Here is a 23258-nt window from a genome sequence, read left to right as displayed (position 1 = left end):
CTGTTTATCTATGTGATGAATGAACGTCTTCGTGAATCAAATAATCTCACGGTTTATGACAACTGTGAGTTAACTATTCAACTTGAATTAACAACATTGCAGACAAAGTGTCAATCGGTGATTTCGAGAACATTGATATGTCTATTAGAACTGTCGAATTTCAATCGACTGGACGTTGAGTGTAATGTTGAGTGCCGGTAAATCGGAGAATCGAGTCACTTGTTTGGCTTTCGACGTCATAATTCTTCCGTAAGCGCTGGATAGTTTCATGAATTGCGGAATAAATTTTCGCGCTTGATATTTATGTTTGTTATTGTGCATTTTAAAAGGCTGTTACGTTTTCTATTAGGAAATTCGTTGACTCTGTTTATTTTTTTACTCATTTTTGTTTCTTTTTGTCCGTGTGAGTATCCTTGGAAGAACTTTCTGTATCAGATTTTATATACTCTGGCCTATTTCTACGAAGCGGCTGAACTTATTTTAACTTAGCTTCGTGAGTAGTGGACATCACATAATTTTTCTATCAAATACTATTTGATCGTAGACTTATTTTTTCTGTAACTGATACTTTTAGTTTCTTTTATAAGTGTGAAATTTGGCAACAAAGTTTCAGAAGTAACACTTTAATGGAAGAAAGCTATTTGGTATTATTTATAAAGGATTTAAAGCATGACTACAAAATATAATACAAAAAGAACTATATTATTGTTAATTCTATTTAAGCTGACCAAAAAGAAAATTTCATTTCAAATAACAACTTTTCAAGCTGATGAATCAAAATACTGAAAGAATTTGAAATAACAGAGTTATTCATCGATTAAGTAAACTAATTACACGTTTAATTTCCTTATGATCGCAAGACATAAATTGTTTACAAAGTTGATAGAATTGTTCATAAATATATTTAGGCGTTAATAATCGATTATAATTTTTTAAAGGATCTTGATAATTAGTGAATGAATCACGTTTCTCGTTTGGCTCGATGTGATTGGATTGAATGACTTCTGAAAAATAATTTATTTCGGCTTGCAGGTATAGTTTAAAATCAACATGATGAAGATTATGTTCATGAGATTCAGTGGATAAAATGGATTCAGGGAATTCTGAACTTTGAATATTTTCTAATGAAAGTGTTGAATGTAGCATGGTCAACAAATGCGTCGGTTTGAATAGCATAAATTCACTTTCAAATTCAGAAAAATCAAATGATGATGGGGAAGAAGAGGACGACGATTGTATGCAAAATAAACAAATAAAACTTAATAAAATAACTAATGATATTACAGAATAACCAGATTGAAAATATTCTTGTGTTAGCAGGTCAAGTAAATCACAAGTAGTCATTAAATTATTCATATCTCTTTCTAACAATTCATTAAATCCATTTAAACAATTAGGTTGGCTACTTTTTATTCTTTCGACAACTTCTCGTTGAACAGCACGATAATGTCTAGCTTGCACAGTAAGCTTACTAATTTGGTTATCTAGTTCTAAGCGTTTATTGACATGATTATCTAAAGATTCATATAATTTATTGAACAATGTTTCAAGTTGAGAAGTATAATTATCAAACTTTGATGACGATAGTGATTTCGGAGGTACAGGACCATCATCCATGAATTTTCTAGCATCCTTCGTATACAAGATAATGTAAAGATTATTTGCATCACTATTTGTTTTACGTTTTCCAACAAGATTATTATGAAAAATGAGCTCTTGTAAAATTGGCCAAAATGTTTCAGGATGATTACTTTGTAGTTTAAATTTGAATTTTTTATTGTATTTAACTGAAATGTATACACATTGTTGATCAGCATTACTCATTTGTTTCAATCCACTAAATGATACATATAGGGTGAAGTTATTTTGACTACTTTCATTAAAACCAGTAGTATCATTTTTAGGTAAGAAATTTGGAAATAAGTCTGATAAATATACATTTTTTAAATGATTATGAAACTTTGTTATCAATTGAAAAACCAAGGAAAATTTCCCAATCATTTGATTCTTATGTACAAAGGTGCTAGAAGCAAACAAGATTATTGGGAGCTTGATACAATGAGTAACACATTTTGTAATTGAACGAGAATTAAACGACATTGAATTATTAGTGGGGCAATTAATGTTTTCATTACTATTATTGTTATTGTTCTTATAGTTCAAGGGAGTAAATGTGTAATACAACATTAAAACAACATTCATATCTAATGGAAGTTGATTATTCATTAATGATGATGTCTCATTTTTTCCATCAATAAATTTATTAACATTATAACATGTTAATGTATATGAATACTTATATGAATTATTATGATTGACTAAAACAAAATCACTACTATTCAATTCATTAGAAGAAATGTCTATATAATTAGGTTTGATTATAATTGGTGGACAAGAATGAGTTAATAGATAAACAGGATTAAATTGTTTCTTGGGATATGCTTTTGGAAATTCAATATCAATGTCAATATAGCATAATTCATTCTCATCTGTATTCAATCGATTTGAATTTAGACGAATAGATGTTTTCAATTTTGGGAGAGAATCTTTTTCAAGATGAGTATTTTTATGATTATTATTAGAGAATAATAAAGACGAGCAAACTTTTATTAGCTGATCAATACGTTCATTTACTTGATGCATTTCTTCATCGAAACTTTCATTTTTCAGTTGTGATTGATTAGGATCTATTTCATTTGAATAATTGTGACCGTTTTGACTTGATTTCATGATATTCGGGACAACTAAATTAGACGGATCAGTGCCAAGATATGACAAAGTAATTCGTCCATTTCTATGAAGTACAACAATTAAACCAGATGGAAAATTTAGTCCAATAAAAGGAAGTGTTTTACTGTAATGATTACTTAATTCCATTGTGAATATAGGCATGGATATACGAATTACACCAATTGATAACAATGCAGACCATAAGAGTTGCGCACCCTGAAAAGTAAGGAAGACTAGATAATTAGTGTCTAGTAAATGATATATAGGTTATTGGATAAAGATGGTAAATATTTATTAACTGAGGCAGTTAGGTCGGCTTTAATGTATCCCCACCCACAATCTACCTCAACGCTCAATGTTTGCTGTAACTAGGTTATAAGAAAGATAAGAGTGATCAAGTCGAGACGTGATATTAGACCATGAAGTTATTATCTGTCGGTTTCATCCGTGTTGGTATATGCGAACAACTTAGTTGGAGTTCAGGAGATATTGGATAATATGGTTCAGAAAGAATCGTAATGACACATATTGGTTAACAAGTTGCCTCCCCTTAGACACTGCTTTAAAATTATCGTATACTTCTCTATTCCACGGACTCATTCTCTCTCCTCGAATCATACTGTTTATGCCAAACTTTCTCTACAATCGCCGATATTGTTTCTACCTCTACTAGTCTGATGTTTATCTTGATGATTTCATCTCACTGTGCTGATACGGTGTGGTGACGTGAGCCGATGCATATACGCCAGATTCTACGTTACTTATGGTTGACGGACCTATACCTTGGTTGCACTAAACTAATGTTAAGCTTTGAAGACACTAATAGCCAAATAAATGTTTTTCCTTTAATAACTTTACCTTTCACTATCAAATACTAGTTTGATGACAGGATGAAGGAAATGTGTTAAATAGTAGTCCTTTTTCTAACTATGTTTATAATAAAAGCCCATAATGAACATTAGCAAACTTGAGTATTCTTAAAAACTTATGAATTCGATCTATGTGTCAATTAAATAAAGTTCTATTTATAGAAGAAAAGGGGAAAAACCGAGCAAAATCCAGTAAAATTCGAATGAAGTGCTTATGATTAATGACTATATTAAGGCAGTCTGTTCGGAAAACACATATGAAAACAGAGACTGATCATCTCTGGTCTTTAACATCAACAATAAGAAGACTCAAATAACCCCTACAACTAAAGTAAAATTCATTTCCATCGCACAAGCTAGTGGACATCCGGACTCAGTAGCCGAGTGGTTAGCGCGTTGGAAGCTAAAATCAATCAGTCCGAGTCCGCAAGTGAACATCAGCACGAGTGCAGTTATATTCACCTGATAAGTCCCATTTAGAATTAAACACGCATCCTGAACTTTACTGCTAGTCACTATCAAAACTTTGCCTTCTGTTAGTACTTGGAAGGAAAAAGTTATGGATAAATCAAGAGGCATTTATTCACATACTCAATCAACTTTCTTTGGTGAGACAACATCGGAAAACTTGGTAAAGTAAATGTTGAAGATTTTATCATCAAACGAAAACGAGGTCAATGAAGTCTAAATTTATTGCATGATGAAATGAATAGTAACAGTGACTACTGAAAAGTTGATAAGAATATTGTGAAGACTTTATCAAAAAACACAACTGAACGGCACATGATAAGAGTTTATGTATGTAATACTGGCAACTACACCCAAAAATCCATTAAACATAATTGCAATATGTATCAAAGGATTTAAAAGTTACCTGAAAGCAAAAGCAAAAGTCTGAAAAAGTGCACGAAAACTAGATGATTGTTTTTAAGATTAAAAGTTTATTCGTTTATTTAGATTTGGACAGAAAAGTAACTAAACCTTCATTCATCGCTTTGCATTCAGTCCAAAAAAAGTTTATTTTACGAATACCCAACACCAACTGAAACGTGATTTTAAAGTAACTCGCGTAAGTCACGTTGAACGAAAGAGGTGGGATAAAAAAATAGTAATAGAAGTGGAGAGATGATTCTGGTTAGAGCACCAAGCATTTGATTGGAAGGTCTATTTAAGTCAGTTTAAGCATCTGGGCTTTATCATTAGTCATTGTAGAACGAGCTTGGATAAAAAACAGATAGTTAAAACCTGGACTTGGCAAGTGAGTTACAAAAATAAAGCTGACAAGTCGTCAATATATCTGAAACAAAAGGATGTAAAAACACAGGAACTGAAAAACGCAATGTATCATTTTCAATTGTGATACTATACACGGGAGAGAACACTTGATTTAATATATGAATAGACAGTGAAAATATCGGCAGTTTCGAAAACACCATTAAGTAGTTAGAAGATGAAAAAATTCGCTAGAACTAAGTACATTATTTACAGGAACATAATAAAATCCATATCTAAGACCTGCATCTAGAACACTGGGGTCAATATTGAGACGTGTCATTCAGTCTCTAATCATAGGTTGTGATTCTCTTTGAGGTACCAACAGAATCGTCTTCACTACACTGCACAGCTCAAACCAGTAGCCAATGAACCCATGGACCGAGCTAGGATCCAGTAGCGTACAAGTCTAACTTCAATCAGTCAATGATATTATGCGAACATCTTCACGTGTAGAACCATAATTATCAGGTAATAGAAATATATACTTGTAGTTTATATTACGCTACTAATAAAGTTAAAAATGAACTATAGTCAAAACCGAATGAATAACTTATTTCATATAATTTCGTTTATCATAGTGATTGTAGGAGGGCTTTACGTACATCTCAACTACTGAATTGTATTAAAGTTTAGTCAATGATAATACTATATATATATACATGAAATTTTGATGATTTGACATTATTGTGAAAAAAACTACACTTACTTTAAATACAAGTAGCTGATTTTTCTCTGTTGTTACCAGAAACCTTGGCACCCAAGAAACTTGACTTTGTGTATTAGTAAATGATAAGTTTTCTGGTGAATTAACATTTCTTTCTGAATAACCATATACACATAATTGTTTGGATGGAATGTCAATACGCCGAGTAAACAATAAAGAGCCAGTTTCTGAGATAAGGAAAATTCGTTTTCTACCTAATGCAACTACATACGATAAAGGATAGTGTTTACTGGTTGCAGATTCTGAGTCAATTTCATCTATACACAATATGGGTTCTCCTAAAACAATCGACCAGTCGAATGGAACATTTTTATGATTAGCATATGATATTTGAGAGTGTTCAATATTCGAAGACAGAAAACTAAAACAATATAGTTTTATTGAAGTAGCTATTATTAACGAATGGATGGATTTTGCAAATATTATAGGACCAGGTATTAGAATATTTGGTAACGTTATTTGAAATAATTCTCCATTTGCATTGAAAAAGTAAAGAGATGCGTCAACTGTTTGAACACAAATGACATCTGTCTGAATTTGTTCAAAGAATTTGCCAAGAAGTAATGTGTATGAATCCTTTTGAACGTTAAGTTTGAATGAGAGTGTTAGCTTCCAAGATTCCAGTGAAAAATTATCACTACCGCCTTGAAATGAATCATCAGACTTCGCAAAATTATAAACAGATATCATTCGTGAATGCAAAACTGCTATCTGTTGATACTGAGACATTTCCATGACAAGATTACCACAATCTATACATAAAATGGGGTGTTCAGTATTGTATTCAAGGCACAAATCATTATAATCATGTAATTGACCATCTGATTTTTGATTATCTAAAATTTCAGCAGCTCGAGGTAGGAAAATGGACAAAATACCAGAGGAAGTTCCAAATAAGATGAAATATTGAGACTTATGCAAATTGTGAAGAGGGCTTAACTTCAAGCAGAAACCGTCCTCAAAATTTGTTGTGTGCAGCTGTGATGACCAAATGTCACAAATTTTAAACAATGACATTAGAAATTATTTTGTAAATGGAAGGTGTACGATAAACAATATTCGCTGCATACCTCAGAGTTTGATAAATATTTCAATAGGATTGTAACTGAAAATAACCGAGTTTTTTTTACTACAATGAATAATTATCATTTAACTGAAGGAGATGAGACAATCCGGTAAATTCATAAGTTGATATGTATGAAAAATTGTCCGTTCAGTACAGGCATCTAAAGGAAGGTGTTGTGAAAATATTATTATTAATGACACTATCCAAATAGGCAAATAACTACGATAAATGAATATTTAACAATTATTTATAGATTTCACATAAACGCTTAGATCAGAATTGAAAGAGAAATGACCTCTATATAAAAGGAAATTAAATACATATAACTGATGTGCACAACTCGATAGCTGAGCGATGTGAAAATGTCGATTCGTAAATCTCTTAGCAACCTGACACTAAACAAAATATCAGTTAGAGCAAGTGGACTGTAAATTTTATACAGTTAAAAATATGAACATCCTCAGAAAAAGTAGGATTTTAATCAACGGAATAGATGAAATAATGAAAATCTTTGTACTATATGAGAATAATGAGGAAAAATATAAAACAGCAGGTTAAAAAGTAATCAAAAAGTAGAAAGTGGGAATCACTACAAGGTATCACATCGGGTCAAATTGTTATTTAAATGATATATGGAAAATGGGTATTACCTTCCGAATAATTTTATTAACATAGTTATATTGAAATAGTTAAGCAGACAATTCTAAAAATTACACACTTATGAAACTATGAGTGGGACATTTGATGAGAAGAATCAAAATACGAATTAAACAGAGTCCAAATCAACTCGCGAAAATAACGTTGTTTTTCATTAGTTGATCCAATTAGTTCATACCACTAGCGATTAGACAACAGTATTACTTTATAGGTAAGTTTGTCTCTGTCCTTGTTACTAAAGGTAAATAATTTTCAAAAAAATCTTAGGTTAGCACAGTGTGTACATCATTTCTTATGAAATGATTAAGGCGATCGAATTTCAATCGCTAGGTCGCAGATATGAGACTTGGACCATCCAATGATGTTTGAGGTTTCACAAACACAGGACAAAACTGCTCTTACCGACGCATAGCAGTCAGATTAACATCACGAAAAACAAAAGATGACTCACATTAACATTAAACATTCTGGCTTTCACTATAAATGAATTCATCTCATCACTCACGCCACCACAAACAATTGCACAACTACCCAGATACGAGGAATTATCGACTACCTCCAACTGCTCACTACCAACAGTGAGTGCAGACATAGGCTCCTGAAAGTCTTGTAAAGGTCCTTTGTGCTGAGAAGCTGTTAAGCGCATGTCATACCTACAGACACTCATTGTCAACTGATTAAGTGAGGATTGCATGGCTTCAGTCACATTGAGCAGTGGGACAATATCATTCTCATACTCGACGTAGAAGACTCCTCCTCCAAGTAACAAATCCACACCACCACCAAAAACAACACTTACTTCCATCACAGCTGTCTCCAGAACGTCATCCATCGTAAAGTGGAGGAGGAATTGTGAGATTGAACGGCTCTGTCTAATCCCACTACTTGAATGCAACAATGGGAAGAGATGTTTGCATGCCCTCACTCTGACTGGCGTGTTTGTGTACAGAACCTTCAAGATGTTGGTAAAATTCACAGCCACACCCTTCTTCAACAGACAATGTGAGAGAATAGTCCTATTCAGAGTGCCAAAGGTAGTCCTCATATTGAGAAACAACGATTGTCGGTATGCAACGAGTGTAGCGGTGCTCTAAAATTTGGTGGCATGGAAGAGTGAAGATATCACCAATACATTCTTGACTATGACATAAAGTACCCTGCTTCTTATGAGTCAATCCCTCTCGGGTTTCAAACAATCTGCGAAGCATGACGTAAGCTAAAGTTGAAAAGCCAGGTAATGCCACTATCTCTTAAAAGTAAAGTATGGCTCAATGCCGAGTACACGAATATGTATTTGATAAATGAGTAACATTACCATCTAGATTTGAAAAGCTTTAATTCTGATGTTACCCGTTTAGCTCAAACGATTCAAGCATCATAAACACGAACTTGTGATTACTATGATCGAGGAATAGTGCACTACACTTCAGGAGTTATTTCCAACTTAACACAACTGCTACCTGTACTGTTCGAATATTTTACTAGTGGAACATTTGGATGAAAACAATGTCACAAAGATACATAAAAAACACATTGAAGCTTCTTGAGGATATTTCTACTTACTAAAAAGCTTGTTTCACCTACTGACCCATCCATAGTGGGCACAGATAGAGTTTAACAGTACGAGTAGCCTGTGTTAGGCACTTTCATATAGCTCATAAAGGGTAGACAGCAGCTTTTTTCAATTTAAGGGGTGTTTGTTGTTCCTTTTAATGGTATATGTATTTTTCTGGTAAGAAATTTCATATGATAAGTGATCAAGGACAGGATTTCATCTGCTAAACTGACAAGCCATTACGTCGATTATCTGAGGCAATCGTTCAAATACTGAACTAATCGCTGACAATTTAACAGGTAAATACATACAAATTAAATGACTGATATAGGCTTTCTATAACACTAGTATAACCCTGAGGAGTCATCCAATATAACCGACTATTTGTTGATCACACCGATGATTGCTGGTCATACACAGACCGTGAAAAATACATGAAAGTATTTTTCACGAATCATAAGTCTAGTCAGAAGAGGATGTAATGTATGTTATGCACGCTGACTTCGTATATTTTAGAAGTAACGTAGAAGCATCCTTCTACTCTAAAAGACTTTCGTACTTGAATAACGAAGCTATCATTTCTTTAGCAATTAGATCTGAAATACTGAACCATATTTATGCTGTGTATTTATGATCAGAAATAATTTAATACAAACTGAGACGTACTCGTGGCAAAGATTGGTGATGATCTAAGCCGACAAATCTACCTGTTTATATAAACTATTGTACAGAAGTTTGAGTAGTTTGCGTGGTATTCGTACGAAATGGTGGTACATTTGTACTTCATTCCTAACTTATTGCAAATTTCAAATAAAATGCTTTTAATTGCCTTCACCTAGTCCTATCTGCCTTCAACTGAAATGCTCCAGGTTTTCTTGATCGAGATATTAACTCGATTAATTCTAGTTATCGTAGTTAACTCACGTTCCCCCCCCAGAATTTTACGAAAGTTTCGTTAAAATTGGCAAAATCCCATTTTAAGAAAGTTTGCAATATGTCATCAAAAAGCTCACATGTAACTAACGTTCGTTCAACGGACTTATCTGAGCATAGCAATAAACAAAAGAAAATCACTGAATCAGTCCTTGTGATTCGGTGACAAAATTGCAACTGATACAATGCGATCTTAAGCCATCATAATGTGGAAATGCAGGATTTCCGAGGACTGAACCGTAATACCGATTCAAAATATATAAACACGTATGCACTGAGAACATGTAGCTTTAGTTTTTATCCAACGCGTATGCGCACAGACGTGAATTCACACACGAATTAAATTAAGGAACAACATGCAAACCAAAAACACACCGAAAACTTTTGAAAGAGTGCCGTACACCAAACTTTAAAAGTGATCTAAAAAATTCTTATTTCATATTTTGGCAGCATGATGCTAATATAACTTATTTTTGATTTTTCTATTTCAATCATGTATTTGAATCATGACACAAAAAATTTGTTTGTTCGCTTAAAACATCATCGTTTGTTGATTAAATCTTAGCAACGTTATGCAGAGGGTTATTAAGTGCTCATAAGTAATTAATTTTATTTTTAACTTAAGTGTGGTGACATCAAACTTCTGAGGGGTTGGTAAATGTTTTTTAATTGGTTTTCGGTTTCCTTTTTTGTTACGGTCGTAGTCGAACTTATTTGTGAAGTGGTTTTTGTATGTGAATCTGTTATTTGAGAGTGTTTAACGAATCGCTGTACCAGTGTAGGTGAAACACGATCCTGTAAACAACTGTTGTTCAACCCAAACTGTTCTAACAGTTATCTGTTATGTGTTTTGCATGAAAATGACGCATGACTTATGGCAACATGTACATGTCGAATAAATCATGTCGAGCCAACTGATAGTCTTGGCAAATAATCTGTTTTTTGAAAACTGGCGCAAAATAGTGTATATTTCACTGGTTGTTTTAGATTTGCTTAAGGCTGAATCACAGGACCCATAACTCCGTTTCTCTTTGATACTTTTTAGTGTAGTTAACGTAGTGTGGTCCTTCTAGTCTTGAAATCGTTTGCAATCAAAAGATAAATAAGGGCTAACAGTAGGACTGATATGTTGTTTCCCTGAAGTTCAAAATGAAAGTACATCAGTAAAACTAGTTTTTAACCGTTTCATTTGGATGTTGTTGTCATTTTCTCCAATATCCAATATCGAAAGGTAAACGACCCTCACTTTCAACATCACTCAACTTCCATTACAGACAAATGAATGAGTAGCACATCTACAAATGACTGTTGTTCATTTATGTTCAGTTTCATTCCTTCTGCCACTTTCACTTCCATAAATCATCAGCAACCTTTGATAATTTTACACTGGTTTACATAAGGAATATGATTTTTACTATGCTAGTCAAATTTCGTTCTTCGAGTAACCTGTATATAAATTCGACCAGCTACATCAGAGAAAGTAATGACATCCTTCTTAATAAAATCCTGAAATCGTTTCAAGATACGTGAATGATAATCGAAATGTTAAAATCGTATAATAATCCCCCTTTTTGTTGGCTCCAAGGTGACGAAATTACAAAAGATAAGGGACTAAACGTGGAGGTTTATTCAGGAACTAAACATTTGCTTCATTCTAATAACATGTTTGATAGTTTGAGGACATTATTTTCACAAATTCGAACGAGTAATACTAGTAAAAACGTATAATTTATCTTAGGAAAAGTTTACCTCAACATGTAAACTTTACTAAACCATAGTGTGAGTTGATTTTAGACATGCATGAGTCGTAGAATGAAAACTGATTGATACAAACCTTTTCTTACAAATCCTAACTGTACTTGTTTCTTTTTCACGTTGTATTCAAATTAGCAGCCGAGAACGTCCGTGTAGTCGTATATGAGTTTTTTCATTTTCTTAACGTTAAGTTCGGCTTCTCTAAATCCACATTTCCTACAGTTTCCTGACTGAACCTCTTTTTTGTCAGTTCATTGATTTTTTTATTCTCATAAATTTTACATCTAACAGTTTGTATTTGAGTAAAGTTTATGATATTTTCACATTGTTTACAAAATAATCCCGTGTTGGTCTGAGCAATTATAGGTTTCGAGTCATAATACACCTTGAATTTTTCGGGTTAACCGTATCAGTCCTTGTATACGAGCTTTTCACAACACGGGTAGCTGATATTATTTTGTCACTTCGTAAAACATTAGCAAGACAATCTAGATAATAGAACTTAGTACCGTAGATCACAATAATCGCTGTGCCAACCATAAATTAAAGCTCATGAAAATGAAAAGGGAACCGAGCATTTCACCCACCCGCTGAATTTTAAAGAAACTATTTGTTTTCATAGCTTGAGAAAATTCAAAAGGCAATTCTTCCATAAAGTCAGAAAGCAAATGAATTATATAAAAGCCGGCACAAAATATATTTACGCTCATGGGCTGAGTGTAGGAAAACTTAAATCCATAAATAGATTTTTTCTCGGAATTTTTTCAACCATGCAGAGATAACGCAAGATTTTATGTCATCCCGATCTTATGATTAGGGGCGTATTTAAAGTAAGGTACACCAGATCTTTAACAAGTGATTCCATTTACGTCTCAAAACCCACAGATTTATAAACGAAATTCTGTCCATATCATGTATTTTAACTCTAGTGAAACTTTCAGAACTGTCGTCTAAATAGGACATTGTTTATTACTTTTGCTATTCAGTAGAATTTTAAGATGATTACTATTGTTTGATACTGATATTAACCTTTTTCTCTACTTGATTTAATCAATGAATAGTCCTATAGCTGGTTTTCATCGGTTCAAATTTTTGCAGTTGAAAACCCGGATTATTTTCCCGAAATCCTAATAGTTTTACAAAACATTTTAAAGGGAATGAAACGCGTGAATTTTATTTTGTACAAATCCAGAATTTGTCGTTGCAACCAAAATTCAGGTGCGTGGTTTTAATATTACAATCAGCATAGAGTTTAAAATAAACACACACTAGTACTTGTAAGTTTTTCAGATATCTGAATTAGAAGGAAACTCTGCCTATAACTCTTCTAAGGCTACTCCCGACCCAAAGCCCACACAAAGAAGGACAGTTGCGTATGGGGTCAGCAACCCCATTATGTACAAAACAACCTTGCTAAAAAACGCTAACCAGAGTAGACAAATCAAACCGCTTAAACTCTGTCCTCCAAGTTGAAGGGAGAATTATGATGCCTCATGATGAAAGACAAGATCCTTTGCAAGTCACGAGACCGATGCCACTTCTAACAACCAAACCAAAACAGCAATAAATATAGGTACATGGAATGCTCGGAAAATGTGTGTAACAGAAAGGACCAACCAAATGCCTACAGAAATGAGCAAATACAACTTGGTGTGCACGGAATCAGTGAAGTCAATTGAACCCAACCTGGACAGAATAGAATAGATTCGAGAGAGATGTTGCTGCACTCTGCTCACGAAGAAAAAAACGACCCACACACTCAGGGGGTTGCTATGATGCTGTCCAAAGAAGCACAAAATTCAGTTTTAGGATGGGAATCTCATGGATCCTGGATCATCAAAACATCTTCAAAACAAAGAAGTGAGAAATCACAATGAATGTTATCCAGCGTTATACAACCACCACTGATAACAATGACGACGATAAATACCAGTTCTACGAGAGGTTGAAATCGATCATGGTGAAGTACCAAGGAACTAATCTGACAATCTCGATGGGAGACGTAAGCGCCAAAGTCGGAATGGACAACACCAGGTATCAAAATGTCATGGGACGACATCCATAGACTGAGAGACATGAACGAGAATGATGAAAGATTTGCAAATCTATGTGCATTCAACAATCTGGTTATAGGTGGCACAATACTCTCACACAAATGCATACACAAAACTATATGTATCTCACCAGATCATACTACAGAGAATCAGATCGATCATATTCACATCAGTAAAAAATTCATAGGGACAATGGAAGACGTGAGAATCAGGAGATGAGCTGACATAGCTTCAGATCACCTCCAACTTGTGGTTGCCAAGGTGAAACTGAAGTTAACGAAACACTGGACAACTGTGGAAACAGCATTACAAAGACTCAATACACCTTTCCTTCGACATACCGACAAACTCAGCAAATTCAAGATAACTCTCAACAACAGGTTCCAAGCCTCACATGGTCTACTGAAAGAAGAAGAAACTAGTATGCAGGACAATTGGAAGTAGATCGAAGAAGCACTAACTCCAACGAGTCACAGGGTTCTGGGCTGCAATAAGCATCCTCATAAGGAATGGATCTCTATGAAAACGCTGCACAAGATTCAAGAAAGGAAGAACCAGAAGACAGCAATTAACAGCAGTCGAAAAAATGCAAAGGAAGTCAAGGTACAAGCTGAGCACACTGAAGCAGACAAGCAAGTGAAGAGGAGCATTAGAACCGACTAGCAGAAATACATGGAAGACCTAGAAACAACAGTGGAAAAGGCTGTGAGAGAAAGAAATATGAAACAACTGTATGGCAGTACGAAGAAACTGGTAGGGAAATATGGTAAACCAGAGAGACCGGTCAAGGACAAAGAAGGCAAGCTAATCATTGAAATTCAAGGACAGAGTACCAGATAGATAAAGCACATTGAGGGACTCTCAAATAGACCAGCTTCGTTGAACCAGGAGGATCTTGAAACCACACCTACAAACCTTCCCACAGATGTCAATCCACAAACGATCGAAGAAATCAGGATGGTCATCAAACAAATCAAGAGTGTAATAACAGCAGAGTTGGATGGAAAATGCTCGTGGACGCCCTGTGGTTCTCTACGAATGGTAACACGAATAAGTAAGTAGGAATCAGAAGACAAAAAGTTGTAATGGTTTGTGAGAGTACGTTGGATAGATACATCTAATGTCACCATCTTTGTTATTAAAAAATTGGTGATTAACATTTATCACTTCGACATTTCAATCAATATGTATTCTTAAAGTGCTTCTACATATTTAAGTAATGTTACATTTTATTTGGATTAAACCATATTTCATGAGATATTTTCTACTGTCTCATAAATATTATAAAAATATTGCCTGAGTTCAAATTTATAACGCTAAGCTAACGTTATACTTAACTCGTAATATTTAGTTTCTTGCCATTATTTTGACTACTATTATAGCACATATGGTTTCCATGATTAATAATAATATCTCAGACCAAACAATTATGTGTGGAGAAGTTAGAAGAGGAAAAGGTTACTCCTAACAATATGTCCATGATCAGATCGAACAAAGTAGATGATGGGAATATTTTGTCTTGAATTCTAAATGAAACTTAAGTTTTATTTACTTTATAAAGTAGACTTTGTTTATCTATCAAAAATTATTAAATTTATAAATCCCTTTGCTTTATATATTTTGCCAATCTGATACCATTAAATTTAGAACCTCATTATAAATCTCGCTAGAATATCCTTTAACTTGAAGATCAACCCTAATCTACATACTACTCGTAAGTAACCATTGTCCATAGTGGAAATTCATTTGTATAATCTACACAAATTATTTATCTGAAATCAATCATACTTAAGATTCCCAAAAAGTGGTAAACATTATTGTATCATAAAGTAGAAATCACTGCTGGTCGTTGATTTTATTACGTTTTATGGGTCAGAAAACAAGAACAAAACAAAACTATACACTAGATCTAATTACTTTCATGTATATAATCAAAACTGTTTTAAAAATGATCTAAGAAAATTATCTCTACATTCAATAATTAATAGTTATCCAGTGCTTCCAGGTTTTCCATGGTGGTCTAGCTTCAATTGAGTCATGATTTCAACTATGAAAATACTGAAATCTCCACAAAATCTCTTCTAATTATCTATTAATTGAACATAAAAATAATTGTTATCTTTCTTTCACATAAGGACATAAAATTAAAAAGTGATATCCAGTTGCTGTTTTTATACACTTATAATATCAATTTTTGAGAAAGTTGTATGTCATAATGAAAAATGTAAGATTTAACCAAAATCATTTATATAGTTGAAATCATGAGTCAATTGAAGCTAGACCACCATGAGAAACCTGGAAACACTGGACGGCCTTTTCGTCCTATTGTGGGACTCCTCATCAGTGCGCATCCACGATCCCGCCTCACGAGACTCGAACGCGGGACCTATCAGTCTCGCGCGCGAGCGCTTTACCTCTAGACCACTGAGCCGGTATCCAACGGTGTTAATGTCTAATTTCAACCAATCCAGGAAGTTGAGCAACCATTCACCAATGTCTTCAGTGAGTTGATATCTCCCAACAGACCTGGATGAACTCCACTGGTTACTGCTTCTCACTAGAACTCCAGAAAATACCTCTTGAAACCAGTCACTAGTGAGCATATGATCATTATCAGAAGGGGATTTTGTGGAGATTTTAGTAATTTTTATATAGTTGAAATGAGTCAATCATTTACCTTTCCATAAATATAAACAATTATCAATCAAAATAAACTTGACAAAATGTTATTATAGAAATTAAATAAATAGAAAACTATACACTGGTTAATATTAGATTTAGAAGAGCCTTTACATAGTTTAATGTTATAAGTAAGACTTTTAAAGCAATTAGCTCTTTTGATAAATTTCGATAGTGTAATAAGAAGACGAAGATTATCACAATTCTGATAATCTGCATCTTTTTATTACACTATCGAAATAAGTAAAACTGTTTACAGTGAACTGTAAACCAAAATTTCTAACAAATATTTCAAAACTTCTTAAGTTAAATATCACTCGAAATCACTCTGTGAAATGATAAACGTTTGGGATAATGCTCTCAACAATTAATAGTTATTCACTTTACTATGTTGAGAAGAGATGTAGGAATTAAAATTATAGCTATTTGATCGATTCAGTCGATGTAGGCTGAGTTATGCAAATAACTAGTCACTAACGAGTAGCAAATACTAAGTTTTGTTAATCGAACTCTTAAATTTACAATACAGCTATTAAATTGGATAATTACGAATTGCTATATTTTAACTGTTGCATCTATCTACCAAACATACAATACAGTGTTATTAGTCTTTAAATAGTAATAAATGGGATGTTGGGCGTTAACTGAACACATTTTCCATATGTAAACGATATTCTTTATCAAGAATGACATATAAGATCAATAACCGATATATATATTCAGAGTTCATAAACAAATATTAGCCAGTTGTAAAGCAAACTAGGTAAGAAATCCATTGGGTGTAACTATAAGAAGCAATTATGTCATGTTATAATAAATCTCTGGTTGATACTTAACCACGATTTTTTTAAAAATCTCAGATGAATTAGTAAAGTTGTTGCAACTTTTGTTACTTCACATTCTCTGTTTTCTGCTTTGAATCTGCTTTGGAAGGAAAAAAGTGAAAATAATATAATTATGTATCGCTCATTTCTAGAAACATATCTGTTCCAATATTACCAACGTATTCAGTTACATTTAGACCATGTCTTCATAATAAGTAACCAGATTTTGCTCCCTAATTGAGCTAACTCCATAATTTTCACAATTGTGTTCACAGTACAAACCTAGTGAAACTGAAATATGTGAATGTGAATAGATCATATCACTATCCACTTTAGTTGAACAAGTTACGTACACAACGACCTCTTCTTTTTGTTTTCCCTTATTATTTCTAGAAAGCCCCTTATAGTCTATGATCTGTTACATAATCATCAATGACGTTCGTTATCGCCCTAACCTAAACGCTTAGAAATGGTCAGCATTTTACTTACTTTAATAATTACTTGGTTACTTACTCCTGTAACCCTTCATGAAGAATAGGCCCCCGACCAAGTTTCTCCAACTAACTTTGTCCTGAGCTCTCCTTTCGAATTGTTCCCAAATGTTATTCATTCTTTTCATGTCTGCCTCAATTACCAGAGTAATGTGCTCTTTAGTTTACTTTTCTTCTAATTGCCATCAGGACCCCCAAGCTACGGCTTGCCTCGTGATGTGGTTTGGTGATTTCCGAAGTGTATGTCCTATTATCCTCCAGCGTCTTATCCTAATATCCTCTCCAACTGGAGACTTATTATTTCCCTGCTACAGTAGGTTGTTGCTGATCAAATAGTCACTTAGTCCAATTAAATTAAAGTCCAGTCTATAATTGGTTAGCCCGTAGGTTACTAATCCCAACCCTACTACTATGTAGGTTTCTTGAGTCGCTATCCTAATAATCTAAACTCCATCGAATTACTGTTTATATCATTGTAGTTTTCTGAGACTAATGTTTTATTTAAACTTCTTTTAATTCTATCAAGCAGTTAGACCACTTGTAAATTCAAATAACCTAAACTAAACTAGCCAATATTTACGGAACCACATTTCAAATTTATTACCATATAATAAGACTAAGTTTAGTTACCTTTTCATAAAGTTATCTGATAAATATACCCATTCAGTTGACAGCCAGAGAAACCAACAAAACAAGGTAGAACTGTACTTCACAAGTTTATATGTCCTAACAGTACAAATAGGATATAAAAATAACCAAATGAAGAGATGTGGAATAATATCAGTTAAACAGTTATAGAATAAATGGAAACAAAAATACAAACCGAATATATGTTCACTATGATCAATTTTTCTCTCAAAAACTTTATTGAGTTATACAAAGAATTGATCAATCATAATCAATATGGATTCAACCACAAATGCGAACCCTCAAAAACCGTCTCATTTATCAAATTTAAACAGTGTTTATATACAATAGTTAAAGTTAAAATCAATCTGCTTGTTGATATTCTGAAAGAAAAAACAAACATTAAACTAATATGTTCACTTTACTATCATATGTAATATAAGTAAGTAAAGACACACCCTATTTCATTTACATGTAGTTCAATTAGTCATACTACGTTCATGTTGTGATTATGTCTGATTCTTGCCTAGCTACATTGCCTTTCTTACTACTTTATACACATACACTTCACTTTCTCTCTCTCTCTCTTTCTACTTCATTCATTCCATCACCTCACTTTCTAGTATATCGATCAATTGTTGGATAATAAATCAATGACTATAATAGAATGTGTAACATTCAAAAAGGGATATAATATATAAGTATTACTACTAGAATGATCATAAAGAAAAAAAGAGGGGGAAAAAGGGAAAAGTGGATAGAGAAACATTATTTAGCAACTATAAAGTAAAAAAAGTTTATTGATTCACATAAATGTTCATCTATCTCTTCCTATTAACTTGTAAGAATTCTATTGAATGTATCCTAACAAGTTGGGTGGTGTCGTAAAGATTTTTCTGTATATTTTGAAGGTAATTTTTAAAACGAAATGAAGAGTTATTTAAAGCAATTAGTCCCTTTGATAAATTTAGATAATGTAATAAGAAAACGAAGATTATTAGAACTATGTACCAAAATGGTTGCAGAAACAAATAGAATCAAATGACTCAATAAGAGGAGAGGATAAACATCCAACATCCTCTATCGCCAAACATATAATCGAAACAGGTCATAAGATTGATCTTAACTCGGCTTTTGTGGTGTTGTATAAAAGTGTAAAAGGGCGGTTTATTGAAGACTTAGCCATACGAAAATTCAAACTCCCTTTGTGTATTCAAAAACAGTTTGTTCTCTCCTTAAACCTACCCTGGTAATATTAGTTTATTATCCAGAGTGATTAGGTTTCAAACTGTTTTCACATTCTTTTTATTATTATTAACCTTGTCTATTTTTACCCCCCATTTCCGGTCTAGTTCACCTTTTATTTTTATATATAAGCGTTCTTAACAAGTATATGTGTGATCAGATTGTTCGAAATGTATTGCGCTAATATATTACATAGTTCTGGTGATCTTCATCTTCTTATTATATTATCGAAAGTTTGTTTTTTCTAAAAACACTAAAATTTAAAGATGATATTAAATGAGGTTAATTTTAATTTTAATGAGGTTCCGAATGTGAAGCATTCAGTTGTCAACTAATAACTTAAGGCCAATATGCTTTTTGCTGGATCTCAATTTCTTGAGCTTTAATACTGTATCACTTGAGGAATCTAAACCTAAGATTTTATAATTGTCAAGGTTGACTTTGATTTTATTCAATTTTTTTCATTTTGGTCAATCATTAATCAAAGTTATATTTCAATAAAAAATAATATAAACTTTTTAGAGGTGTTAAACAAATACAAAGTAATTTTATATAGTTGAGGTCATGAATCAATTCAAGCTAGATCGCCATCGAAAACCTGGAAGTACCGGACGGCCGTTTCGTCCTATTGTGGAACTCCTCAGCAGTGCGCATCCACATCCCACCTCGCGAGATTCAAACCCTGGACCTACCAGTCTCGCGCCAGAGGACTTAACCGATAAACGACTGAGCTGGTATCCAACGGTGTTAATGTCTAACTTCAACCAATACAAAATAACATTTATTGTAAAGCTTTAGATTTCATTTTATTCTTAATGGTTAGAATTGAATCGATTTATTGTTAATGTGTATTTCTGGCTTTTCAACCTCTACACCTATGGTAATTATACATTAAAATGAGAGTTAGTAATATGGTTCAGATAATTCTCTTGATTCAAACTGATTTATTAGAAACTTAATTTCGTTTATAAAACCTGAAATACTTTGGAAGAAAACTGTTCATAAACTGAAATGACCGGAATGATTTTCTTAATCCTTTATGGGCTGTTCAATGGAACATATTTATACCCTCATTCATGAAGGCAGGATGAGTTTCTAAAACTCAAGATTTCGTAATCACTTGATGCTTAACCAATGGTCAGGATAGGACAAACATGCTTATTGTTTGATAGTGTCCATATTATATCTAATCATTTATACTAGTAAAAACATTTTAAATTGATTGATAGAATTCAATCAGTGGTTACCAACCAAGAATCAATCAGGATACAGTAATGTTCAATTTGGAACATGATCTTTTAAACATGTTTCTAGGTTATATTTTCGGATATGAAATATGATTACTAGGACATAGTGTATTCAATAAAAATCAGTGAATTAGTTTTATCTCATGCCCACTTATAACCATATTTAATCGAAATATGAAAATTTAACATTGAACTTAATTAACGTAACAAAAATTGTTGATGGTGGAAGTTAATAATTCGTCATCGATAAACCCTCAATATTTTTTTCAATCACAAATTAATTTATTAATTATCACAACTGTAAAAGTGTTTTAGTTCATTTGGAAGAAGATCACCCCAAAGCTAGTATGTTGATTAATATAATAAACTCTCAAGGTCACCATGATCTATACAATAAAAGTTAACAATCAGATAACATAGTGTTAAAAATTCACATGTATTTTATTTTAATAAAAATATTTATCAGAAGGAGGGTTTTTTGTGGAGATTTTAGTACTTTCATAGTTGAATTCATGAGTCGATTGAAGCTAGACCACCATAGAAAACCTCGAGGCACTGGACGGCCGTTTCGTTCTATTGTGGGACTCCTCAGCAGTGCGCATCCACGATCCCGATTTGTGAGATTCGAACCCAGGTCTCGCTCGCGAACGGTTAACCTCTAGACCCCTGAACCGGCATCCAATGGTGTTAATGTTAACGGAAAATCTAGGCATACACTCGAGTGAGCAATATAACAACAGAACCTGATAAAATACAAATTTGAATATCAGCAATAGAAAACTATTAATTAAATGATTGATTTGCTCTTGTTTTTTCAAATAATTTATCAAAAAAATTACAATTAATTAAATTTTCATACTTTCAAAAGAAGGATTTATTGAAAATAAGTCAACAAATATTTCATTTTAAACTGTTCAATTATCATAGTTGATCAGAATATCGTTTAAACAGTGATATTCCAAAGTACATTGAACTGATATAAATGTCAATGAGATATTAAACACTAATTAACTCGAAGTGAAAACTATTATTCATAGAACAACTCAGGTACTGAAGTATTCATCGTGACAAATCATAACTTGATAATATCAGTCTATCTATACACATAAATTCAAAACATTTTCTAGACTAAATGTTATATATATATATATATATATATATATATATATATATATAGTTAGTTAGTTAGTATACATTCGACTTAAAAATAGTAGTATGCATACTTTCTTTTCTTCATTCAAAAGTATAGATTATCAAGTATAAGTGCGTGCTGTTAAGTGCGTGCTGTTAATGTCTAGAAGAACACAGAAAGATTTACAACCAAACTGTTCACCTGAATGACTCCAACATCTCCAGCATCAGAATAATGAACAGTTTGATTATACAATTCAGTATAATAATTCTAATTGTGATATATATTTAATAGACTAGACTACTTTCATACATCAAAATTGATAATTTACAAATCTTATATATTATAGTTTCAATAAATTGTTTATTTTATAGGCAACTAAATGTATTATATTTAGTCTAGAAAATGTTTTGAATTTATGTGTATAGATAGACTGATATTATCAAGTTATGATTTGTCACGATGAATACTTCAGTACCTGAGTTGTTCTATGAATAATAGTTTTCACTTCGAGTTAATTAGTGTGTAATATTATGTGTCCTTAACAGAGTTCTTTTAAATAAGAAAATCTCAACAGTAATATCTACAATTTTAACTCTCATCGATACAGATCTAAATATCAATGAGATTAGTATTGTGTTGATCTACAGATAAATACATCCAGAAAATTTAATTAAGTAACCTATATTAATTTGAATATATGTTACTGACAAAATAAAAAAATGTAATTTTATGATAATAATGTTTCTATAACAGTCAATTAAAGATAACCTTAAAATCATGAAAGTTATATATAAACTATACTATGGTGTGGGAATGTGAGTGTTTTACAGTGTGTACGGTGTTGTCACAGTGAGGGATGCTGGGTGATGATGGCAGAGTAGTGGTGTGGCTACAAAATCCGCCTGCTGGGAGTGGGGTTCGAACCCACGCGGGGATACACCCCAGGGGATCTTAAGTCCACCGCCTTAACCACTCGGCCATCCCAGCTGGATTGCGCGTACACCGACTCGCACACTCAACACTACACTCTCAGTCGCTTGCACAAACACTAACGCCAACGAGCAATCACACAAAGATCATCAACCCAAAATACAACCACATCAACACAACACCAATACTGACACCACTGAATACACCATGAACTACTCACCTACCACCCACACATGATCGCTCACTCCGATCCACATACATACGCATGCACATATATTCATCAACAACACACCGACTGATCAATTCGTCAACAAACATCGCTCATCAACCAGTCACTCTTCACGAATATTCAATGTGTTGACACATAGTCAAGTCATTCCCACACCAATTATGCAACCATCGAATATTTCACTCGCATACGCTCAGCCACACTAACCGTCGCAACCATGATAGGCATTGTTT

The 23258-nt window shown here is 33.1% G+C and overlaps 1 protein-coding gene across 1 annotated transcript; it reads right to left on the bottom strand.

Moving 5' to 3' along the window:
- Positions 1-810: 810 nt before the first annotated feature.
- Smp_136130 (putative g-protein coupled receptor fragment) lies at positions 811-6615 on the bottom strand (the record flags this gene model as incomplete). The annotated part of the gene is made up of 2 exons (XM_018793951.1): positions 811-2946; positions 5581-6615. The coding sequence occupies 2 exons, from the start codon at positions 6613-6615 to the stop codon at positions 811-813; spliced, it is 3171 nt and encodes a 1056-aa protein (XP_018648412.1).
- Between the last annotated feature and the right edge of the window lie 16643 nt (positions 6616-23258).

This window comes from Schistosoma mansoni, chromosome 1, assembly GCF_000237925.1.
Source record: "Schistosoma mansoni strain Puerto Rico chromosome 1, complete genome".
Lineage (NCBI taxonomy): Eukaryota > Metazoa > Platyhelminthes > Trematoda > Strigeidida > Schistosomatidae > Schistosoma > Schistosoma mansoni.
This window is presented reverse-complemented; position numbering and strand designations above follow the sequence as displayed.